General features: G+C 47.1%; 1 protein-coding gene across 2 annotated transcripts in view; it reads right to left on the reverse strand.

Annotated features, from left to right (window-relative positions):
• LOC126354090 (histone-lysine N-methyltransferase KMT5B-A) overlaps positions 1–24,278 on the reverse strand; it is a 41,979-nt gene that overhangs the window by 12,992 nt on the left and 4,709 nt on the right. For both annotated transcript variants that reach the window (XM_050003475.1, XM_050003476.1), the window contains exons 5-6: positions 8,375–8,561; positions 5,758–5,894 (exon numbers count right to left, since the gene is read on the reverse strand). In XM_050003475.1, the coding sequence (XP_049859432.1) occupies positions 5,758–5,894; positions 8,375–8,561 (324 nt within the window). The remainder of the gene's footprint in view (positions 1–5,757; positions 5,895–8,374; positions 8,562–24,278) is intronic.

The following is a 24,278-nucleotide window of genomic DNA, read 5'->3' on the forward strand; positions in this document are numbered from 1 at the left end:
GGGGAATCAAGATTCGAGCAGTGATTAAGTACTTCATTCAGACAAGATGGATGAAAAGGACATTCACGCCAATTTCCAGAATACACTGGGGGACTCTGCTCCTTCATATTCAACTGTTGCCAAATGGACAAAAGAGTTTAAATTTGGGTGGGAGTGCTTAGATGATGATCCAAGCAGTGGTCGACCAAGATGTGTCGTACTCCAGAAATCATTGCATAAGTGCACAAAATGGTCATGGAAGATCATCTATTGGAAGTAGGTGAAATTGTTCACACTTGTTAGATGTCATCTGAAAGAGTGTATCACATTTTAACTGAAGAATTAGAAATGAAGAAATTATCTGCAAGATGGGTGCCACAACTCTTTACGCTGGATCAAAAATGCTTGAGAATGGACATGTCGAAACAATGTTTGGCCCATTTTAGGAGAAACGAAAAAGATTTTTTTGTGCCGATTTGTTACCACAGATGAAACTTTGGTGCACTGCTATACCCCAGAGACAAAACAACATTCAAAGCATTGGAAAAACACCGATTCTCCACCACCAAACAAAGCAGAGGCAATTCCTTTGGCAGGGAAAGTCATGGCATCACTGTTCTGAGATGCATCTACATCTACATCTACATTTATACTCTGCAAGCCACCCAACGGTGTGTGGCAGAGGGCACTTTACATGTCACTGTCATTACCTACCTTTTCTGTTCCAGTCGCGTATGGTTTGCGGAAAGAACAACTGTCTGAAAGCCTCCGTGGGCGCTCGAATTTCTCTAATTTTACATGCGTGATCTCCTCGGGAGATATAAGTAGGGGGGAGCAATTTATTCGATACCTCATCCAGAAACGCACCCTATCGAAACCCAGCAAGCAAGCTACACCGAGATTCAGAGCTCCTCTCTTGCAGAGCCTGCCACTTGAGTTTACTAAACATCTCCGTAACACTATCACGGTTACCAAATAATCCTGTGACGAAAAGCACCGCTCTTCTTTGAATCTTCTCTAACTCCTCCGTCAACCCGATCTGGTACGGATCCCACACTGATGAGCAATACTGAAGTATAGGTCGAACGAGTGTTTTGTAAGCTACCTCGTTTGTTGATGAACTACATTTTCTAAGGACTCTCCAAATAAATCTCAACCTGGTACCCGCCTTACCAACAATTAATTTTATGTGATCATTCCACTTCAAATCGTTCCGCATGCATACTCCCAGATATTTTACAGAAGTAACTACAATAAAGGATCCTTCTTTCTATGTATTCGCAATACATTACATTTGTCTATGTTAAGGGGCAGTTGCCACTCCCTGCACCAAGTGCCTATCTGCTGCAGATCTTCCTGCATTTCGCTACAATTTTCTCTTGCTGTAACTTCTCTGTAAACTACAGCATCATCCGCGAAAAGCCGCATGGAACTTCCGACACTATCTACTAGGTCATTTATATATATTGTGAAAAGCAATGGTCCCATAACAATCCCCTGTAGCACGGCAGAGGTTACCTTAACGTCTGTAGACATCTCTCCATTGATAAAAACATGCTGTGTTCTGTTTGCTAAAAACTCTTCAATCCAGTCACACAGCTGGTCTGATATTCCGTAGGCTCTTACTTTGTTTATCAGGCGACAGTGCGGAACTGTATCAAACGCCTTCCGGAAGTCTAGGAAAATAGCATCTACCTGGGAGCCTGTATCTAATAATTTCTGGGTCTCATGAACAAATAAAGCGAGTTGGGTCTCACACGATCGCTGTTTCCGGAATCCATGTTGATTTCTACAGAGTAGATTCTGGGTTTCCAAAAACGACATGATACGCGAGCAAAAAACATGTTCTAAAATTCTACAACGGATCGATGTGAGAGATATAGGTCTATAGTTTTGCGCATCTGCTCGACGACCCTTTTTGAAGACTGGGACTACCTGTGCTCTTTTCCAATCGTTTGGAACCTTCCGTTCCTCTAGAGACTTGCGGTACACGGTTGTCAGAAGGGGGCAAGTTCTTACGCGTACTCTGTGTAGAATCGAATTGGTATCCCGTCACGTCCAGTGGACTTTCCTCTGTTGAGCGATTCCAGTTGCTTTTCTATTCCTTGGGCACTTATTTCGATGTCAGCCATTTTTTCGTTTGTGCGAGAATTTAGAGAAGGAACTGCAGTGTGGTCTTCCTCTGTGAAACAGCTTTGGAAAAAGCTGTTTAGTATTTCAGCTTTACGCGTGTCATCCTCTGTTTCAATGCCATCATTATCCCGGAGTGTCTGGATATGCTGTTTCAAGCCACTTACTGATTTAACCTAAGACCAGAACTTCCTAGGATTTTCTGTCACGTCGGTACATAGAATTTTACTTTCGAATTCACTGAACGCTTCACGCATAGCCCTTCTTACACTAACTTTGATATCGTTTAGCTTCTGTTTGTCTGAGAGGTTTTGGCTCCGTTTAAACTTGGAGTGAAGCTCTCTTTGCTTTCGCAGTAGTTTCCTAACTTTGTTGTTGAACCACGGTGGGTTTTTCCCATCCCTAACAGTTTTACTCGGCACGTACCTGCCTAAAACGCATTTTACAATTGGCTTAAACTTTTTCCATAAACACTCAACATTGTCAGTGTCGGAACAGAAATTTTCGTTTTGGTCTGTTAGGTAGTCTGAAATCTGCCTTCTATTACTCTTGCTAAACAGATAAACCTTTCTCCCTTTTATTTATATCCCTATTAACTTCCATATTCAGGGATGCTGCAACGGCCTTATGATCACCGATTCCCTGTTCTGCACTTACAGAGTTGAAAAGTTCGGGTCTGTTTGTTATCAGTAGGTCCAAGATGTTATCTCCACGAGTTGGTTCTCTATTTAATTGCTCGAGGTAATTTTCGGATAGTGCACTCAGTATAATGTCACTCGATGCTCTGTCCCTACCACCCGCCCTAAACATCTGAGTGTCCCAGTCTATATCTGGTAAATTGGAATCTCCACCTAAAGGGGGTTCTGTTTGTAGACTACCTCCTCACTGGACAAATAATTACTGGAGAAAACTCTGCTAACCACCTTGACAAATTGCAACGAAAGATATGTGAAAGAAGGCCAGGTTTAGCAAGGAAGAAAGTCATCTTCCATCAAGACAATGCATGCCTACACACATGTGCCATTACCATGGTAAAATCACGCGAACTGCGGTATAAATTGCCACTCCTGCCTTATTCACCTGATATGGCTCCATCAGACTTCCATCTCTTCCCAAAACTGAAAATTTTTCTTGGTGGACAAAGATTCACTTCAAACAAAAACTTGACAGCCAGAGTTTACCACTATTTTGAGGGCTTGGAGGAAACTCATTTTCGAGATGGGCGCAAGGCACTGGAACATCGTTGGACCAAGTGTAACGAGACTACATTGAAAAGTAAAAAAATTTCAATGATGTAAGTACTTTTTTCTATTCCATTCAGACAACTTTTCAAACACCCTCCCCCCCCCCCCCCCCCATGTAAAATACTCAAAGCTACTTTATATGCCAGTAACATTTGACTGGTCATTAACAGCCAACAAATTCGCACAAAAGCTCTAAGAAAATTGTACCACATCAAACAGAAATCATACCATCAACTAATACAGGTAAGCAATAGCTGATTGCATATACCTTAACAAACAAGGGCTGAAAAACAAAATAGCAGTGGTAGAGAGGATAATACATTACTAATGTTGAGCCTACAACCAGCAGTACCATACACGGAATAATTTACATTTACATTGTACGCCTTCTAACAACCGTTGCATTCAAGAGAATTGGAAGTATCATCATCTATACAACAACAATTAATAGGACTGACATGGAGATGAAATCTGTTTCTTTAGAATAGACACCCCTAGCAAATGCAACAATTTTTTCTATGCATGCTATATCATAAGCCACCATACAGTGAGTACTTCTGGTGCCATTCATTTCTCCTTATTCCTGTCCACTTGCAATTAGTGGTTAGGCAGAACAACTGTCACCAAGCCTCCTTTCCGCTCTAACATCTCCATTTTTCTCTTTGTGGTCACTGTACCAAGTTTATTTAGAGGAATTATATGCTGTGTCTCTTCTATGTCAGCATTTCAACATTAACCCTCTCCAGAACACATGTTAACCTCTCTTGTAGCATACACCACTCTAGTTTGATCACTTTTGTAACATTCTCACACTGACCAAAAAAAACTTAGTTAAACACACGAATTCTTCTTTGGATCTTCTCTATTCTCTCAATTAATACTGAATGGTCAGCATCACAGACTTCTGAACAATACTCGAGAATTGGACAAATGAGAGTTTTTGTAAGCTACCTGTTCCCGGTGAACTACATATTCATAGAATTCCCCACTAAGTCAGACTGACATACACTTTTTCTACTAGTAGTTTCACTTGGTCACTCCACTTTAGGTCACAAAGGGCAGATACACCCAGACATTTCGCAACTGTTACTGTTTAAATAGGGATTTATTGCCTACAGAGTAAATGAACAGCAATGGCTCTTTCCACCTATTCAGGCGCAGTATGTTACATTTATTTACATTAAGGGTTAAGTTATAGTTACTGCAGTGATCATCAATATATCGCAGGTTTTTTTGCATTTTTTGCATTTAACTGGTCTTCAGTCTTGCAATTTTCCTACACACACACACACACACACACACACACACACACACACACACACCAAATCAATTTCCTGAAGTTTATTTTATATCCGAGTTTTCCATCTCATTAAGAATAACATGCTGATTTCTGTCTTTTAGGAGCTGTAAATTCAATCACAAACTTGCTGTGATAATCTGCAAGGTTGAATGTTGTTCATTAAGTAAATGTGTACTAAGTATTTTTAATAATTTTAATACACAGTATTGAAAGTCTTCCAGAGGTAAAGATGCAGCATCAACCTTGGCGTTGTTATCTTTTTACCAAGTTAACCCGCCAGAGCAGATTTTAGTTCGAAAATAGTTAGCACAGAATATTTTTTTTTTTTTTTTAATTTTACTACATGTAGAAGCAGCAAACAGCTTCCAATTATGTGCATCATTCTGGCAAATCACCGTGAGAACACAAATGACTTTCACCTTCTTCCAATCACTATGAACCTATAGTTGTTCCAATGACCTACAATAAACTGCAGTCATAAAGAGAGCGTGTCCTGTCACATAATCTAATAATAAATCAAACACACACCTCATCAGGTGCACTAGCATTACTTCTGTAAACGATTTTGGTAGATTTCTTGTTCTGTGGTCATGTACCTCAGTACTTGCCATTTTTGCATTAGAAAGGTAGTTAATTGGGAGAACTGTATTCCACCCTTCCTTGATGGTGGGAGAGGGATACTGACAGATGAGAAATTTCTTTAATTCAGTGCTTAGTGTTAACTGCTCCTTGTAGCTGCCATTAAAAATGATGTTGTAATGTTTCCGTTATCTTTACAAGCTTTGTGAGGGTCCACTTCAGGAAAACACCAAGTAATCCTGATAACATGCTGATTTCACATTATCAGTTTATGGAAATTCCGTCTCATAAATGAAACTTGAGTCATTATAACAAAAATAAATTTAGAGAAGTCCACACTATAGTTCTGGAATGGTTAGCCAATGCCTTTATAAAGACTAATGTTAAGATTCCACAGATTTTGCACCAATTATTAAGAATATCTATTACCCATAATGTACTTAATTTGATATCCTATAAAATATTTCCAGAAAAAATTAGTTATTTAAAAAGTATAAAAAAAGTATTGACACTAATGCAACTCACCTCTCACATGTCTCGCATTCACAATAGCAATTCCCATCTCCAAAGAAATCCTCACCATAGAAACATGTAATTTCTTCTCCAACTTCAATATCTCTAAGAACCTTTACACAAGCAGTATCCCTTCCGGTTGCCACAAACTGAGAAGAACAAAAGAAGAAAAAAGATGATTTACTCTCAAAACTTCTACGTGGGGTACTTTCTATTGGTCTTGGATGTAAGTTTTTTTTATAAGACTAATAATTTCTTCACAAACCTCAATATTTCTTGACATACACATTCTTCATAGTTCAGTATGTAAACCAGCACACACTCATAATAACTGAAGATATTCTCACTAAATAACTGTGGGGAAATAATACAATCTTACTGAAAAACTAAAATCACTATAAATAGTGAGATCACTGTACAATGGGATACTAAGTCCATAATCAGCGAATGATATAAGGAAACAATAATTATGCTGCTGGTCCATAATCCGTCAATGATATAAGGAAACAGAATAATTATGCTGCTGGGAGACGCTTAATATGCCAGAGCTTATTCCCGTGAACTGAGGACCACTGGCGATGCCAAAGGGACACCTCCTTCTAACAGAGAGATCATTGGAGACAATAAAGGAACTCGCGGGCCGAGGTACGATGCCTGCACCCGTGGCAGCAGTGTCAGCAGCCTCGTTTCCTGGCAGACCGATATGACCAGAAACCCACACAACCATCATGCTGGCTCCACTAAGAGTGAGCAAGTAACAGTTTTCCTGGACCCGCAGCACTAAGGGATTGGTGGTGTACAGCGCACATAGACTTCGAAGGTTACTGAGTGAATCTGAGCAGAGGATACAATTGAAAAGTATGTCAATGGATGTACTCCGTGGCCTGACACAGGGCGAAGAGCTCGGCTGTAAATACTGAGCAGTGGGCTAGAAGCAGATATCGAAAGACACGGGTGCCAATCACAAAGGCAGACCCAACCCCACGGTCAGTCTGCGAGCCATAAGTGTATACAAAGGTACTATCGCAAAGTTCCATGCGAAGGCCGTGAAAGTGTAGCTCACTTACTAGTGGCAGTAAGTTGTCTATACTTGGCATACATGCCCTCGATAGCCGCAGCACCTCCCACTGCCAGCCATTTCAAAAGTTCCGTTTCTTTTTGAACACAACTCAAAAATAGCGGAGCGGAGGCAGCGGGACCGGGAGTCGGAGCGGAGAGAAGAGAAGATATACAAACAAAACAGATAACATGAATATTGTATGTGTGCCTTTTAATTGTTTTCAATTGCTGTGAAAAGAAATATTGGAAGACAAAATTAGAAAAACCGAAAACTTATCACGATTATAATTAAGAGACAAAGCACTAGAAATTTCAAAAATTCATGAAGTAAGACACTTCGATATTGTTTTTAAATACAGAAAATATAAAACACCGAACGAGGTTTGAACTCAGACCCTCTCACTTAGCAACTAAACACCTTAACCATTACACTAACACATCTTGTCATTTAAGAGAGCTGGAGGACTTTAACATGTCACGCAAAATACAAACACTGTTGGTATGCCTATGAATTACTCACGTTTCTTCAAAGAACAATAGGAAATAAATTATTACCGCTGTTCTTTATTGCGGAAAAGTTCGTGAGAATGATACAAACACCTATCCTTGCCATCGCCTGAATTAGGAGGCTTATTGCTTATTTGGTTTAATTAATTAATTAATAGAATATGAAGCAATTGGTACAAAGAATGCTTTTTCCAAACTTTCTATAAAAGAAAGTCTTCTCTCAAGACATTGCTTTTGTTCAATTACTTTATTTATCACTGAACGTTTCTAAACTGAAGACACTCGTCCGTGCTCTGCACTGCAGTCGAGCTCTGGCAACGTCGTTCTCTGTTCATTGGCTGACTGCGTTTTGTGATGTCAGATGTGCAGAACTAACCCAAACTCGGCTGCCGCCGTAAATGCCGCGCACTTTAGTAATCCAGATTACATGTAAAAGTTTGTTCAACAGTTTTCTCATAAAATAGTTAAAACCGGTAGTTAATGGTACCAGAAATTTTAAGTTCAGTTACTGCAATTTTCTTACTCACTAAATGGTATGTCTGAATGGGACTATGGAATGAATTTCAACAACACATACATAAAGACTTGTGTGACCGAACAGAAACAATTTATAATTTTGTACCATTATTACTGTCTGTTTAGAGGAAGAAAAATTAACTTAAAATCAGGCTGCATAAATCAATTATCAGAACCTCAATCACTGTCAAACTTTGTATAAGACAAGTTTTATAATGTTGTGTGTTAAGGTGGTCTAGGATGCAGCATGAGAGACCTTGATCAAAGGCAAGGCCTTCAGTATGTGAACACGAAAAGGTTGGAGAAGGGTGCGGTGGAGCTAACAGATGCAGAACCAGATTAAAACTGGTCCTGCAGAACTGAAGGACTCTGCCACAACAAATCTGATTTCCTCCTCATTTTCACTGACAAACACTACATTTGCACAGAAATGTTCAAAATGCAATGGTAGGTTCTTCATAAATGTTTTCTCCTGAGATTAAGTATGAATAACCTTTAACTATTAATACAGTTCTAAAAGAGTAAGTATAAAAATTGTTACCCTTACCTTACAATTTGCTCTACAATCATGATTTATGAATGCTGCTGGCCCAAGCCACAGTTGTGCACAATTCTTGCGACAGCTGAACATCACAGAAAAATCATTTTTTCCTGGATGTAGCAGCATTGCTTCTTCTTCCTCTGTCAGTTCTGCTATACAACCAACCAAACATGGTATTTTTTCATTCTTGTACCTGTATGGAGGTGTAATACAACAGAAGTAAATTTAATCACGTCATAAATATGGGGCTGATGATCTATTCCTCAGTCCCAAGACATATACTATAAATATACAACAAATACGGAGTCCCAGAACACTGTACGGAATGCAATGAGTCTGTTAATTCCTCAAAAATACTATTTATGGTTGGAAATTGGATATATATTTTTCAGTACTTAAAAGGAAAAGATCTCAATGTAATCGTTACATCCATTACACTCAACATCCAAAATAAGTGTTGCTCCCAAAAACGTCTTAGCAGCTTTAACCCAAATCCAGACTGGTGCTCAAACAGGTTCTTGCCTTTCCAAAATGCTCTTACAGAGTGAGTAGTCAAGGCACGTTCAAAGATTCAATTTGTTAGACTTCATATATAGAGGCAAAATTCACAAATTAAAATTACCATTTAAGCTAAAGCAGCCTCTGTTTGACATTGACTGACATAGTGAAGCTATAATGTAAGGAAGGTATTATACAAGGTGCATTCAAAAAGAAACGAGCCGAAGTCTCGATTCGCAAACTGGTGACAGGAGAGTAATATCTTGACGTGTGTAATGAGGTGTGGTCCCAATCAGTGTGGAAGTTCACAGCCTGTCGCTAGAGGGCATGATGCACATCACGTGACTAGACAGAGCTACGAGCAGCATGCATCAATCGTCCAACGTTACCAGTCGCATTGTAATAGGCGTCAACAGAAGAGCAAAAGGTTGTGTTTTTTTTTTTCTGACAGTGGAAGCAGGAGGAGGAATCTACATTCATAAACAAATGTCACAAGTGTACGGCGAACACTGCATTTATCTTGCAAGGGTCAGGACGTGGCACAAGTGCTTCAGGGAAGGATGTGTGCCATTAGGCAATGATGCACGTTCTGGAGCACCACACTGAATTACCGATGTCATCGTCCAGCTGGTGGATGTAGTCATTACCCAGGACCGTCAAGTGACAGTGGGAGCCATAGCTGCCATGGTCGGATTGAGTGTCAGAAGTGATCACATCATGAAGGAATGACTGCACATGTGCAAATTGTGTGCCCAATGGGTGCCCTACAGTCTTCAACCACACCAAGAAGCGTATCGAACGGTCCACTGTCTTTCTCATCTGCAGCGCTATGCTCAGAAAGGAAATGCCTTCCTGGCAAGAGAGGTGGCTGGAGATGAGTCATGATGTCATCACATCGAACCAGAATCAAAACGTCGTCGTCTCCAGTGGAAGCATCCAGGACCACCACCACCACCACAAAAAAAAAAAAAAGGCCATCCATACAAGTGCAGGAGAGGTTATGCTGACATTCTCCTTTGATCAAGATGACCCCCTTCTGATTCACTTCCTGCAGCACAGGACAACAGTGAATGCCCAGCGTTACTTGCAAACCATGACCACCCTTCACCAAGCAATCAAATCAAAACGACCATACAATCTCACCCGTGGGGTCATTCTGCTCCATGACAATGGAAAACCTCACCCGGACAACAGTCGCAGCAGTCCTGCAGACATTCAAATGGGACGTTCTTGGCCACCCTCCATACAGTCCAGACCTCTCTGTGATTACGCCATTTTTGGTCCACTTAAAAAGGCTCTGAGGGGAAAAGGATTCACTGTACATGAGGAACTGGTTAACATCACAACCCGGGGAATTTTATGAGACAGCCATTCACCGAACTGTTTCACAGTGGGACAAGTGTCTCAACAGCCAGGGTCAATACTTCTAATATACATGTACTGGTTTCTGTAATTAAGCCTCCGGCTTATCTCTTTTTGAATGCCCCTTATATTATGATGAGTCCCTGAATAACTCAGCTGCTAGGAACACAGGCTATGAAAAGTCATAGTCCATATTTGAGTCATGATACATCCTGAAATTTAATTCTGGCAGTAAGCTTTACTATATGTTGGTTAATATCAATGGCACTGCACAAAACAAGAACTACACAAGTATCATTCACAATAACTTATTTATCTTGAACGGGTGGAGGTAGTATGTTTAGGAGTGGGGAGGGGACAGTTTATAGGTACAGACTGCATGGATGGAGGCAGTGTTGAGAGGGAGGCTCCATGTGTAAGGGGTGTGGGTGGGTCAAGGTGCAAGGACTCAATTTGAATTCATGGGTGAGAAGGAAGGGGTTTGTTGAGAGGGAAGGCATCACAAAGGGAGAGGGGAATGGCCTGCTGTGTTGAATGACTGAGGCGGTTTGCTTGATTGTGGAAGTGAGACATCTTGCTGGCTGAGAGATTGAGAGGCACATGGTGCTGGTTGAGCCAACCTGATTTTTTTTTTGGGGGGGGGGGGGGAGGGGGAGGCAGTACCCAGGTTGAGGTGGTGAAACAGTGCTGGGGCATGTGTGGATTAAAGCGACTGGTTGAGGGGCATGTGCAGGTTGAGGACATGGAGTTGAAGCAGTGGTTGAGGTGCTGGAGGCACTGGGCTGTGTTGTAGTTGGGGGAGTTAAGGGGTGTGTAGATTGAGGGGTGTGTGGGGGTTGAGAGAGCTTGGCAGGGCAAGTTGGGAGCTTGGTGGGGGGCTGAGCAGGCATGTTAGGGGGCGTGTTGATGAGGCAGGTTGAAGGGAAGTTTGAGGTTAGCATGTTGAGGGAGGGTTGTGTGATGCAGGTTGAGGGAGACATCTTGACATGGCAGGTTGAGGGGAGGTTTGTTGGTTGGTTCGTGGGATTGAAGGGACCAGACCACGACAGTCATTGTTCCCTTTTTCCAAAAAATTCAAACAGCCACACACAAGAAAAACGAACAATGGAGGTGACAAGAGACGACACAGGACAAGAAATACTCAGACTGAGACCACACAAAAGGAATTAAAATCACACAGAGTGTGACAGTGGTTGGCCGATCATAAGAGACAAAAAAAGGAGAAGACAATCACCCAGAAACACACTAAAAAACCCAGCCTAAAATCATAGGCCAAAGACCACACTCAACACAAAAAAACTACAAACACTTAGATAAAGTGTTAAAAGCCCCTTGCCCGAATGAAACGAAAACTAAGCCTGCCATAGCATTGTCATCTGTTAAAAGGGCAGGGAGCTTATAAGGCAGCGCAAACGCCTACCTGAGCACAGTTAAACGGGGACAGTCCAAGAAAATGTGGACCACCATCAAAGCCGAGCCGCAGCGACACACAGGCGGGTCCTCATGGCACAGTAAATGGCTGTGTGTCAAGCGGGTGTGGTCAATGCTGAGCTGACAAAGGACAACTGAGTCATGTGAGAGGCTCACATGGATGACTGCCAGACATTCGTCGTCTCCTTGATAGGACGGAGTTTGTTTGGTGTGGTCATGCTGCACCATTCAGTGTCACAAAGTGCAAAAACTTTGCAGCGTAAGACTGCTCGTAAACCAGTCTCCGGGAGGCCAATGTCCAGAGATGGTTTACTGGTGACCTGTTTGGCCAGGCGGCCAACATGTTCATTGCCCGGTATCCCAACACGGCCTGGGGTCCACACACAGACCATAGAGCGGCCACAACGGGCAAGAGTAGGGAGGGACTCCTGGATAGCCATCGCCAGACAAGAGTGAGGGAAACACTGGTCAATAGCTCGTAAACTGCTCAGGGAGTCGCTACAGATAACGAACGTCTCACCTGATCAGAAGCGGATATACTCTAGGACACGAGATGGTTGGTTGGTTTGTGGGGGGTTAAAGGGACACTCACAGAGGATAAAAACGATCAACAGACGATAAGACAGATGACACAGAACAAGATAAATGTAGACAAAGACCAGACAAGACGAACTAAAATCACACAGAGTGTGACGGTGGTTGGCCGACCATACAAACAAAAGGGGAAAAGCCAACCACCAAGAAACACATGGGAAAAAAAAAAAAAAAAAAAAAAAAAAAAATCAGACAAATCGTAGGCCATAGGCCAGAATCAACACAAAAACACACACTTACATTAAGCGATAAAATCCCCCTGCCCGAATAAAACGCAGAACTATGTCCGCTATGGAAGAGTCGTCAGATAAAAGCGCAGAGAGCGTATCACGCAGCGCAAAAGTCTGCCTGAGCACAGTTAAAAGGGCGCACTCCAACAGAATATGGACCACCGTCAAGGACGCCCCACAACGACAAAGAGGGGGATCCTCACGTCACAGCTGCGTGAGTCGGGTGTGGCCAATGCGGAGCCGACAAAGGACGACTGATTCCCTGCGGTTGGCTCGCATGGATGACCGCCACACAGTAGTCGTCTCCTCGATACAGCGGAGTTTGTTTGGCACGGGCAGGTTGCGCCAATCAGTATCCCATAAATCGAAAACTTTGCGGCGTAATAGTGCCCGCAAATCAGTCGCCGGGAGGCCAATCTCCAGAGATGGTGCACTAGTGACCTCTTTCGCCAGGCGGTGAACAGTTTCATTTCCGGGTATCCCAACATGGCCCGGGGTCCAAACGAAGACCACAGATCTGCCGCAACGGGCAAGAGTAGGCAGGGACTCCTGGATAGCCGTCACCAGACGAGAACAAGGGAAACACTGGTTGAGAGCTCCTAAACCGCTCAGGGAATCGCTCCAGATAACGAAGGACTCACCTGAGCAGGAGCGGATATACTCTATGGCACGAAAGATGGCGACCAGCTCAGCAGTGTAAACACTGCAGCCAGCCGGCAACGAACGTTATTCAGAATGGTACCCTAGAGTTAGTGCATAACCGACACGACCAGCAACCTTCGAACCGTCAGTATAGACAACGCCAGAGCCCTGATACGTGGCCAGGATGGAATAAAAGCGGCGTCGGAAGGCCACCGGAGGGACTGAGTCCTTCAGGCCCTGTGCCAAGTCGAGCCGAAGGCAAGAGCGAGGCACACACCATGGGGGTGTACGCAGAGGGGCCCGGAAAGGAGGTGGTACAGGGAAACACTCAAGCCCATAGAGAAGCTGTTTAACGCGTACGGCGATCGGACAACCCGACCGGGGCCGACGTTCTGGCAGACGGACGACTGACTGTGGGAACAGGACACGATAATTTGGATGCCCGGGCGAGCTAAAAACATGGGCAGAATAAGCAGCCAGTAATTGTTGGCGTCGTAACCGCAGTGGAGGGACACCTGCCTCCACAAGTACGCTGTCCACAGGGCTGGTCCGGAAGGCACCAGTGGCAAGGCGTATCCCGCTGTGGAGGATTGGGTCCAGCAGCCGCAACGCAGATGGGGATGCTGAGCCATAAGCCAGACTCCCATAGTCCAGACGGGACTGGATCAACGCCTGGTAAAGCCGTAGAAGAGTAGATCGGTCGGCGCCCCACCTGGTGTGGCTCAGGCATCGCATAGCGTTTAGATGCCGCCAACACGCCTGTTTAAGCTGCCGAATATGAGGCAGCCAAGTCAACCGGGCATCAAAAACCACCCCCAAAAACCTATGTGACTCAACCAGTGAAAGAAGCTCGCCGTCAAGATAAAGCCGCGGCTCCGGGTGAACAGTGCGTCGCCGGCAGAAATGCATAACGCAGGTCTTGGCTGCCGAAAACTGAAAACCATGCGCTACAGCCCAAGACTGCACCTTGCGGATTGCGCCCTGTAGCTGACGTTCAGCAGCTGCAATGCCAATAGAGCTGTAGTAAAGGCATAAGTCGTCAGCATACAGAGAAGAGGAGACAGAATTTCCCACGGCCGCAGCGAGCCCGTTAATGGCTATTAAAAACAGACAGACACTTAGAACAGAACCCTGTGGCACACCGTTCTCCTGGACTTGGAAGGAACTATATGAGGCCGCGACGTGCACGCGGAAGGTACGATAGGACAGAAAATTGCGGATATAGATCGGCAGAGGGCCCCGAAGGACCCATCCATGAAGCGTAGAAAGGATGAGATGACGCGACCAGATGCTGACGGCGGGCAAAGGCAGTACGGATGGCCGACTCCAGGCTCACCAGATTGTCGGCGGCGGAGCGGCCTTTACGGAACCCACCCTGAGACGGAGCCAGATGCAAAGAACATTGGTGAGGCTAATGGGACGGTAGCTATCCACCTCCAAAGGGTTCTTCCCCGGTTTCAGAATGGGGACAACAAGACTTTCCCGCCATTGCGACGAAAACTCACCCTCGACCCAAATGCGGTTGTAAAGGTCGAGGAGGCGTCGCTGGCAGTCCACTGAAAGGTGTTTCAGCATCTGAGAGTGGATGCTATCTGGGCCAGGAGCGGTATCAGGACAGGCGGCGAGGGCACTGCGGAATTCCCACTCACTGAATGGAACATTGTACAATTCAGGATGGTGGGTGCGAAAAGAAAGACTCCGGCGTTCTATCCGCTCTTTAATGGAGCGGAAGCCCAAGGGGTAGTTGGCAGAAGCGGAATTCAGAGCAAAGTGCTGTGCCAACCAGTTTGCAATGACGTCGGAGTCAGTACAAACTGCTCCATTCAGTGAGAGCGCAGGGACGCTGACAGGGGTCCGATAGCCATAGAGGCGGCGAATCTTGGCCCAGACCTGCGATGGAGTGACATGGAGGCCAATGGCGGACACATACCGCTCCCAGCACTCCAGCTTGCGTTGGTGGATAATGCGGCGGGCTCGAGCACGCAGCCGTTTGAAGGCGATAAGGTGTTCGATTGAGGGATGTCGCTTCTAACGCTGGAGCGCCCGCCAGTGAGCTTTAATCGCTTCAGCGATCTCAGGCGACCACCAAGGCACAGTCCGCCGCCGAGAGGACCCAGAAGAACGGGGAATGGCAGATTCGGCGGCAGTAACGATGCCGGTGGTGACCGATTGAACCACTGCATCAATGTCATCGTTAGAGAGAGGCTCAAAAGCGGCAGTGGAGAACAAGTCCCAGTCAGCCTTATTCAGAGCCCATCTGCTAGGGCGCCCAGAAGACTGACGCTGTGGTAGTGACAGAAAGATCGGAAAGTGGTCACTACCACAAAGGTCGTCATGCACTCTCCATTGGATAGACGGTAAGAGGCTAGGGCTACAGATGGAAAGGTCAATGGCGGAGTATGTGCCATGCCCCACACTGAAGTGTGTGAAGGCACCATCATTTAAGATCGAGAGATCGAGCTGTGCCAATAAATGCTCAACGATGGCACCGCGACCTGTTGCCACTGACCCACCCCACAGATGGTTTTGGGCGTTAAAGTCGCCCAGTAACAGGAAAGGTGGAGGCAATTGAGCTATCAGAGCAGCCAGGACATGCTGCGCGACATCACCATCCGGTGGAAGGTAAAGACTGCAGACGGTAACAGCCTGTGGTGTCCACACCCGAACAGCGACAGCCTCTAAAGGTGTGTGGAGAGGTACAGACTTGCTGTGAAGAGAGTTCAGGACATACATGCTGACGCCACCAGACACCCTTTCATAAGCTGCCCGGTTCTTGTAATAACCCCGATTGCCACGGAGGGCGGGGGTTCGCATTGCCGGAAACCAAGTTTCCTGCAGAGCAATGCAGAGGAAAGGGTGAAGGCTTGTAAGTTGGCAGAGCTCACCTAGATGGTGGAAGAAACCGCTGCAGTTCCACTGGAGAATGGTGTTGTCCATGGCTGAGAAAGGCTTGACGGGACTGGGAAGGGAGATTACGCCGCTGGGTCACCTGCTGCCTCCGATTTAGCACCTGTGATAGTGATTTACATGGCGTCTGATGGACTGGCGAGATCGAGGTCCTCAGCGAACGCCAGAATCTCCACCGCATCCTCAGACGCAGAGCTGGAAGGTTGCGGTGGGATGGCTGCCACCGCGAGTTCCTTGGGCTGAGAGCTCTTCTTGGGTTTCTCACGCCGTTCCTTGGGTCGCACCGGCTGGGAGGGCTTCACCGATTCAGTCTCCGGGACGGAGGAGGATCGTGAAGCCCTACGACCAGCTGATTGCGGTCACTTACGCCATTGTCGGTCGTCAGGCTTCTCGCTGGCGGAAACCTGGGAAGGGAGGGACCCAAGGGACCCCTTGCGAGCGTGAGAAGCTGAAGAAGTTGGACACTTCTCCGGCTTAGAAGTGGGGACGGATGTCCCCGATGGGTGGGATGGTGTTGCTCCTGAGGTAGGTGGCGCAGAAGCAACCCGGTGGGTAGAGCCCCCCCCACTGGCGAGAGGGCAGGAGGAGTTTTACTACTCGTCGATCCGGCCACAATTGGAGAAACAGGCGGGGCTAGCATAGGTGTTGTAGCAGCAGCGTAGGAAGATGTCATTCTCACAGGATGGAGTCGGTCATATTTCCTCTTGGCCTCAGTATAGGTTAGTCGGTCCAGGGTCTTGTATTCCATGATTTTACGCTCTTTCTGGAAAATTCGGCAATCTGGCGAGCTAGATGAATGGTGCTCCCCGCAGTTGACACAGATGGGAGGCGGGGCATATGGAGTATTGGGATGTGATGGGCGTCCGCAATCTCGACATGTGAGGCTGGAAGTGTAGCGAGAAGACATATGGCCGAACTTCCAGCACTTAAAGCACCGCATCGGGGGAGGGATATAGGGCTTAACGTCACATCAGTAGACCATCACCTTGACTTTTTTCTGTAATGTATCCCCTTCGAAGGCCAAGATGAAGGCACCGGTAGCAATCTGATTTTCCTTCAGACCCCGATGAATGCGCCGGACGAAATGTACACCTCGGCGCTCTAAATTGGCGCGCAGCTCTTCATCAGACTTCAAAAGAAGATCCCTATGGTAAATAACTCCCTGGACCATATTTAAACTCTTATGGGGTGTGATCGTAACGGCAACATCCCCAACTTGTCACAAGCGAGTAACCGTCGTAACTGGGCAGAGGATGCCGTTTGTATCAGGACTAACCCAGAGCGCATTTTTGACAAGCCCTCCACCTCCCCAAACTTGTCCTCTAAATGCTCGACGAAGAACTGAGGCTTTGTGGAGAGAAAAGACTCCCCATCAACCCTCGTACACACTAAGAAGCGGGGCGAATAACTGCTACTGCCATCCAGAGACTTCCGTTCCTCCCACGGTGTGGCCAGGGAGGGGAACGTTTTCGGATCGTACTTCTGAGCATTAAACCGAGCCTGAGAACGCTTGGAGACTGCTGGCGGCTGACCACCAGCGAGAGACGATGCACCACGCTTCATTGCAGGTCATCCGCCCTGATGCTACCTACTCCGACCAAGGGCCCTCCCCACAGGCGCCACCCAGCCACAGCAAGAGCCACCTGGCAGGATGGCCGTTGCCGGGAGTCCCGATACCCCAGGGAGATAGGCATCTACTCCTTGGCATACGTGGGGAGTTAACGGCACAGGCATCAGTAGAGCGATCCCTGTGTTATCAGGGGGCTACAACCAACAGGGTACATGGCGGCCCCACCACAACGGACTGGCTACCGTGCTGGATGTTAGGTAACATGTGGTCCATGGTCGCCGTCGGTGCAGAAAGAGGGACTGCACAGTGCAAGGTGTTATCTCCACGCAGAAACATAGTCATGCCCAAGAGATGGAGAGCGGACAGGACTACAGTTCAACGGTGTATAAGCTGGCGAAAGGTCTGATCGCAAGGAGGACATAATGCACCAAGTAAGGCGCCCTTCCCCAATCGGCTCGCTCTTCGGAAAATTTTGAGAGATGGAGGTCAAACCCAACAGGGGACCATCATATAAGACCGAAAAGTTTGAGACTCCTTTTAGTTGCCTCTTACGACAGGCAGGAATACCGCGGTCCTATTCTAACCCCCGAACCCGCAGGGGGATAGGACACGAGAGATGGCGACCAGCTCAGCAGTGAAAACGCTGCAGCCAGCAGGCAACGAATATTGTTCGTAACCGTCTCCTACAGTGAGAGTATAACCGACACAACCAGCTACCATCGAATCATCAGTGTAAACAATGCCATAGGCCTGATATGTGGCAAGGATGGAAAGAAAGCGGCAGTGGAAGGCCTCAGGAGGAACTGAGTCATTCGGGCTCTGTGCCAATTCGAACAGAAGGCAAGGGCGAGGCACAAACCACGGGGGTGTACGCAAAGGGGCCCGAAAAGGAAGTGGAACAGGCAAAACCCCAAGCCCGAAGAGAAGCTCTCTGACGCGAACCGCAATCGTACAACCCGACTAAGGTCCAACATTCTGGGAGATGGACGACCAACTGACGGAACAGGAGACGATGATTAAGATGACCGGGCAAGCCACAAACGCGTGTAGCATAACTGGCCAGTAAACGTTTGCATCGTAACCGCAGTGGAGGGACACCTACCTCCACAAGTATGCTGTTTACAGGGCTGGTCCAGGAAGCGCCAGTGGCGAGTCGGATCCCGCTGTGAAGGATGGAGTCCAGCACCCACAACACAGAAGGCGATGCTGAGCCATAAGCCAGGCTCCCAAAATTCAGACAGGACGAAATTAACGGCTGGTAGAGCCGCAAGAGGGTAGATCGGTTGGCTCCCCACCTGGTGTGGCTCAAGCATCACAGTGCATTAAGATGCCGCCAACACATCTGTTTAAACTGCCGAACATGAGGGAGCCAAGTCGACCAGGCATCAAAAACCACACCCAAAAACCAATGTGTATCCACCACAGCGAGAGGTTCGCCGTCAAGATAAAACTGTGCCTCAGGGTAAACAGTGTGTCGCCGGCAGAAATGCCTAACGCAGGTCTTGGCAGCCGAAAACTGGAAGCCATGTGCTCCAGCCCAAGACCGCGCCTTGCGGATAGCGCCCTGCAGCTAATTTTCAACAGCTGCATCGCCAATGGAGCTATAGTAGAGGCAGAAGTCGTCAGCATAAAAGGATGCTGAGACAGACGTTCCCACCATCACAGTGAGCCCATTAATTGCAATTAAAAAACAGGCAGACACTTAAGACAGATCCCTGCGGTACACCCAGTTCTCCTGAACTCGGAGGGAGGGGGGGGGGGGGGGGGGGGATGGATGGATGGCCTATTGGAGGCCGCAACTTGTATGTGGAAGGTACGATGCTCGTATTGTATGCCTTCCACATGTCAAAAAAGAGAGCGACGATGTGCTGACAGCGGACAAAGGCCGTACGGATGGCTGACTACCCAGGCTCACCAGATTGTTGGCGGCAGAGCGGCCCTTACGGAACACACCCTGAGACGGAGCCAGAAGGCCCCGAGACTCCAGTACCCAACTCAACCACCGGCTCACCATCCATTCAAGCAACTTGCAAACAACGTTGATGAGGCTAATGGGGGCGGTAGCTGTCCACCTCCAATGGGTCCTTGCCAGACTTCAAAACAGGGGTAACGATGCTTTCCCGCCATTGCGACAGAAACTCATTCTCGACCCAGATACGGTTGTAAAGGTCGATGAGGCGGTGCTGGCAGTCCACTGAGAGGTGTTTCAGCATCTGACACTGGATGTGATCTGGCCCAGAAGCTGTATCAGGGCAAGCGGCTAGGGCACTTTGGAATTCCCACTCACTGAATGGAACATTGTAGGATTCAAGAGGGCGCATGTGAAATGAAAGGCTCCGACGCTCCAACCACTCTTTAATGGAGCGGAAAGTCAGTGGGTAATTCGCAGAAGCGGAACACTGAGCAGAATGCTCTGCTAAGTTGTTGGAAATTGTGTCTGGGTCAGTACAAACTTCTCCATTCAGTGAAAGCACAGGGACACTGATGAGTGTCGGATAGCCATAGGGTCGCCAAATCTTGTCCCATACCTGTGATGGAGAGGTACGAAAGCCAATGGTGGAGACATACCGTTCCCAGCACTCCTACTTGTGTTGGCAAATGAGGCGGCGGGCCCGCGCATGGCGCCGTCTAAAGGCGATGAGTTGTGGTAATGAGGGATGTCACTTGTGACACTGGAGTGCCCACCTATGATCTCTAATTGCCTCAGTAATCTCAGGCGACCACCAAGGCACAGTCCTCCACCGAGGGGACCCAGAAGGACAGGGAATAGCAGATTCTGCGGCAGTAATGATGCCAGTGGTGACGGAGTGAACCACCACATGGCGTCATTGGAAAGAGGCTCAACAGCGACAACGGAGGAGAACAAGTCCCAGTCAGCCTTATTCATAGCCCATCTGCAGGTGCGCCCAGAAGAGTCAAGAGAGATCGGAAAGTGGTCACTACCACAAAAGTTGATGTGCACCCTCGATTGGACAGACGGTAAGAGGTTAGGGCTGCAAATCAAAAGGTCGATTGCTTAGTATGTGCCACAAGCCACACTGAAATGCGTGAAGGCACCATCATTTAAAAGGGAAAGTTCAAGCTGTGCCCATACATGCTCAATGGTGGCGCCTCTGCCTGTTGCCACTGATCCATCCCACATAGGGTTAGGGGCGTTGAAGACACCCAAAACAGAAAGGGGAGTGGCAATTGGGCTATCAGCGCAGCCAGGACATGCTGCAGGACATCACCATCCAGTGGAAGATACAGACTGCAGACAGTAACTGCTCTGGCATCGACACCTGAACAGCAACAGCCTCTAAAGGTGTTTGTAGAGGCACAGACTCGCTGTGAGGGGAGTGTAGGACATAGATGCAGACGCCACTAGATACCCTTTCATAAGCTGCCCGGATCCTATAACAACCCCGATAGCCACGGAGGGCGGGGGTTCGCCTTGCCAGAAGCCAAGTTTCTTGAAGAGCAATGCAGAGGAAAGGATGAAGGCTGAGAAGTTGTCGGAGCTCAGCAAGATGGTGGAAAAAACCACTGCAGTTCCACTGGAGGATGATATTGTCCATGGCTGAGAAAGGCGTGAAGGGACTGGGGAGGCATATTACGCCACTGGGTCACCGGCTGCCACTGATTGAGCACCTGTACAAATGCTATCCAAGGTGTCTAAGGGACCGGCGAGATCGAGGTCCTCACCAGACGCCTGGATTTCCACCTCATCCTCAGACGCAGAGCTCGAAGGTTGTGATGGGGTGTGTGCCACTGCTAGTTCCTTGGCCTTAGAGGTCTTCCTCCAGGACGGAGGAGGATCGCGAAGCCCTACGACCAGCTGCTTGTGGGCACTTATACCAGTGTCGGACGTCATCCTTCCCGCTTGTGGAAACCTGGGAAGGGAGGGACCCCTTGCGAGCGAGAGCAGTCGAAGAAGTTGGTTACTTCTCTGGCTTAGAAGTGGGGACGGATGTCCCCAATGGGTGGAGGGGTGTTGCTTCCGAGGTAGGTTGTGCAGAAGTAAAAGGATGGGAAGTGCCCCCCACGAGCAAGGGGGCATGTGGAGTTGTACGGCTCGGCGATCTAGCTGGAATTCGCTGAACTGATGGGGCTAGCATGGGTGTTGTAGCAGCAGCGTATGAAGATGTCTTTCTCACAGAATGTAACGGTTCAAATTTCCTCTTAGCCTCAGTATAGGTCAGTCGGTCCAGGGTCTTATATTCCATGATTTTTCGCTCTTTCTGTAATATCTTGCAGTCTGGCGAGCAAGGTGAATGATGCTCTTCACAGCTGACACAGATGGGAGACGGGGCAAATGGAGTATTGGGATGTGATGGGCGTCTGCAATCTCTACATGTGAGGTTGGAAGTACAGCGGGAAGACATATGGCTAAACCTCCAGCACTTTAAGCACCACAGGGGGTGGGGAGGGGGAGGGGGGGGGGGGGGGGAGGGACATCACACTGGTAGACCATCACCTTGATCTTCTCCAGTACTGTATCACCCTCGAAAGCCAAGATGAAGGCACCAATAGCAACCTGATTATCCTTCGGACCCCAATGAACGCGCCAGACGAAATGAACACCTCGACACTAAGTTGGCGCACAGCTAGTCATCAGACTGCAAAAGTAGGTCACTATGGAAAATAATACCCTGGACCATATTTAAACTCTTATGTAGTATGATGGTAACGTTAACATCCAACTTGTCACAAGCAAGTAACCTTTGTGACTGGGCAGAGGATGCCATTTTTATCAAAACTGACCCACAGTGCATTTTGGACAAGCCCTCCACCTCCCCAAACTTGTCCTCTAAATGCTCAACAAAAAACTGAGGCTTTGTGGACATGATGGACTCCCCATCAGCTCTCTTACAAACTAGGAACCGGGGCGAATAACTGTCACTGCTATCCTGAGACTTACGCTCCTCCCACGGTGTGGCCAGGGAGGGGAACGTTTTCCGATCATGTTTCTGAGCATTAAATCGAGTCCGAGAACGCTTAGAGACTGCCGGGAGTCTCGATGCCCCAGGGAGATAGGCATCTACTCCTTGGCATACATGGGGAGTTAACGGCGCAGGCATCAGCAGAGCGATCGCTGTGTTGTCGGGGGCTACAACCAACATGGTACATGGCGGCCCCACCACAACGGACTGGCTACCGTGCTGGATATTAGGTGACACGTAGTCCATGTTTGTCGTCAGAGCAGAAAGCGGCACTGCACAGTGCATGGCGGAAAATGCACGCAGGAACGTATCCATTCCAAAGAGTTGGAGAGCGGTCAGGACTGCAATGCAATGACGAATAACTTGGCAAAAGATCTCAATGCACAATGGACACAATGCACCAAGTAAGGCGGCCTTCCCCAATCGGCTCGCTCTTCGGAAGAATTTTGAGATAAGGAGGTCAAACCCAAAAGAGGACCATCACATAAAGACCGAAACGTTTGAGACTCCTTTTAGTCGCCTCTTACGACAGGCAGGAATACCGCGGGCCTATTCTTACCCCCAAACCCGCAGGGGGAGGTTGAGGGGAGGGTTTGAAGGGGGACATGTTGAGAGGCAGATGAGGTGGTGGCGTAAGAGGGTGGTCAGAGTTCCTGTGCTGCTGACTGCTGGCCCACTAGCCTGTCAGGCAGGCTGGCCCATCAATGGCCCATCTCAGTTCAGCCAGCCTATATCCGTAATCCAGGGTGGCACCTTCAACCCAGCCAGACTACAGCTTGTGAGCTGCCATTTGGTGTAGGATGCAACATACACTGTGTGCTACATTTATGTCTGCACTGCAAGCTCTTGTCACCAACATCTTGAATGGGCCTGAAGTTTCATGCAGTCAGCATAATGATTCCTGTAGCCTATTCAAGTTTTAAATACAAATGAAAACTGCAGAAGAAATTAGCAATAGTATAATAAGAGTTTGACTAGAACTAATAACTATGAGTTACTTCCAGGAGGCCTGCCATCTAACACGATAATTTTAAGTATCTGCTACCAAGCACATGTAAATGCACATCACCACCGCACACTTGACGCAATGATACATTATAAAAGAATTAATGACTCTATATAAGTTTGTTAATAATTACTCTGACTGTTACTGCCAAATATTCCATTACATAGCAATGATATGGAACTTACAAGACAGGGTGATAAAAGTGTGATCAGAAACCAACAGGAATTTTTGTTTTTCTTAAAGAATCTTTAATAGTTCAACAACATCAATTTTTCTGTTCCAAAGTAATCCCCCCCCTCAGGCATCATACACTTGTGCCAGCACTTTCTCCAATCTCAGAAGCAATTCTTGAACTGACCTCTCATTATGGCTTTAGCCCCTTCAGCGATTGTATTTTTATCTCATCAATGGTGGTAAAACAACATCCTTTCAGGGTTTTCTTCAGCCTCAACAACAGAAAAAACACAGGTGGTCATGTTCACTTAATACTGTGCCTGAGGCAACATACAAAGTTTGTTTTTATACAAAAAAAGAGGGGGGTGTCAAGAACAAGCACTGAGGGGTCAGGGAGAGCATTATCGTTATGCAATTTCCAAGAGTGGTTTTGTCACACTTCTCATCGTTTTCTTCAGATTGTTTTGCACAAATGGGTCCTAACTTCTAGATAGTGTTCCTTATTGAAGTACAACCATAGGGCAGGAACTCATGATCCACTAACCACTGTAATCAAAGAAAACGGTGAGAATAA

Source organism: Schistocerca gregaria, chromosome 3, assembly GCF_023897955.1.
Source record: "Schistocerca gregaria isolate iqSchGreg1 chromosome 3, iqSchGreg1.2, whole genome shotgun sequence".
NCBI classification, from domain to species: Eukaryota; Metazoa; Arthropoda; class Insecta; order Orthoptera; family Acrididae; genus Schistocerca; species Schistocerca gregaria.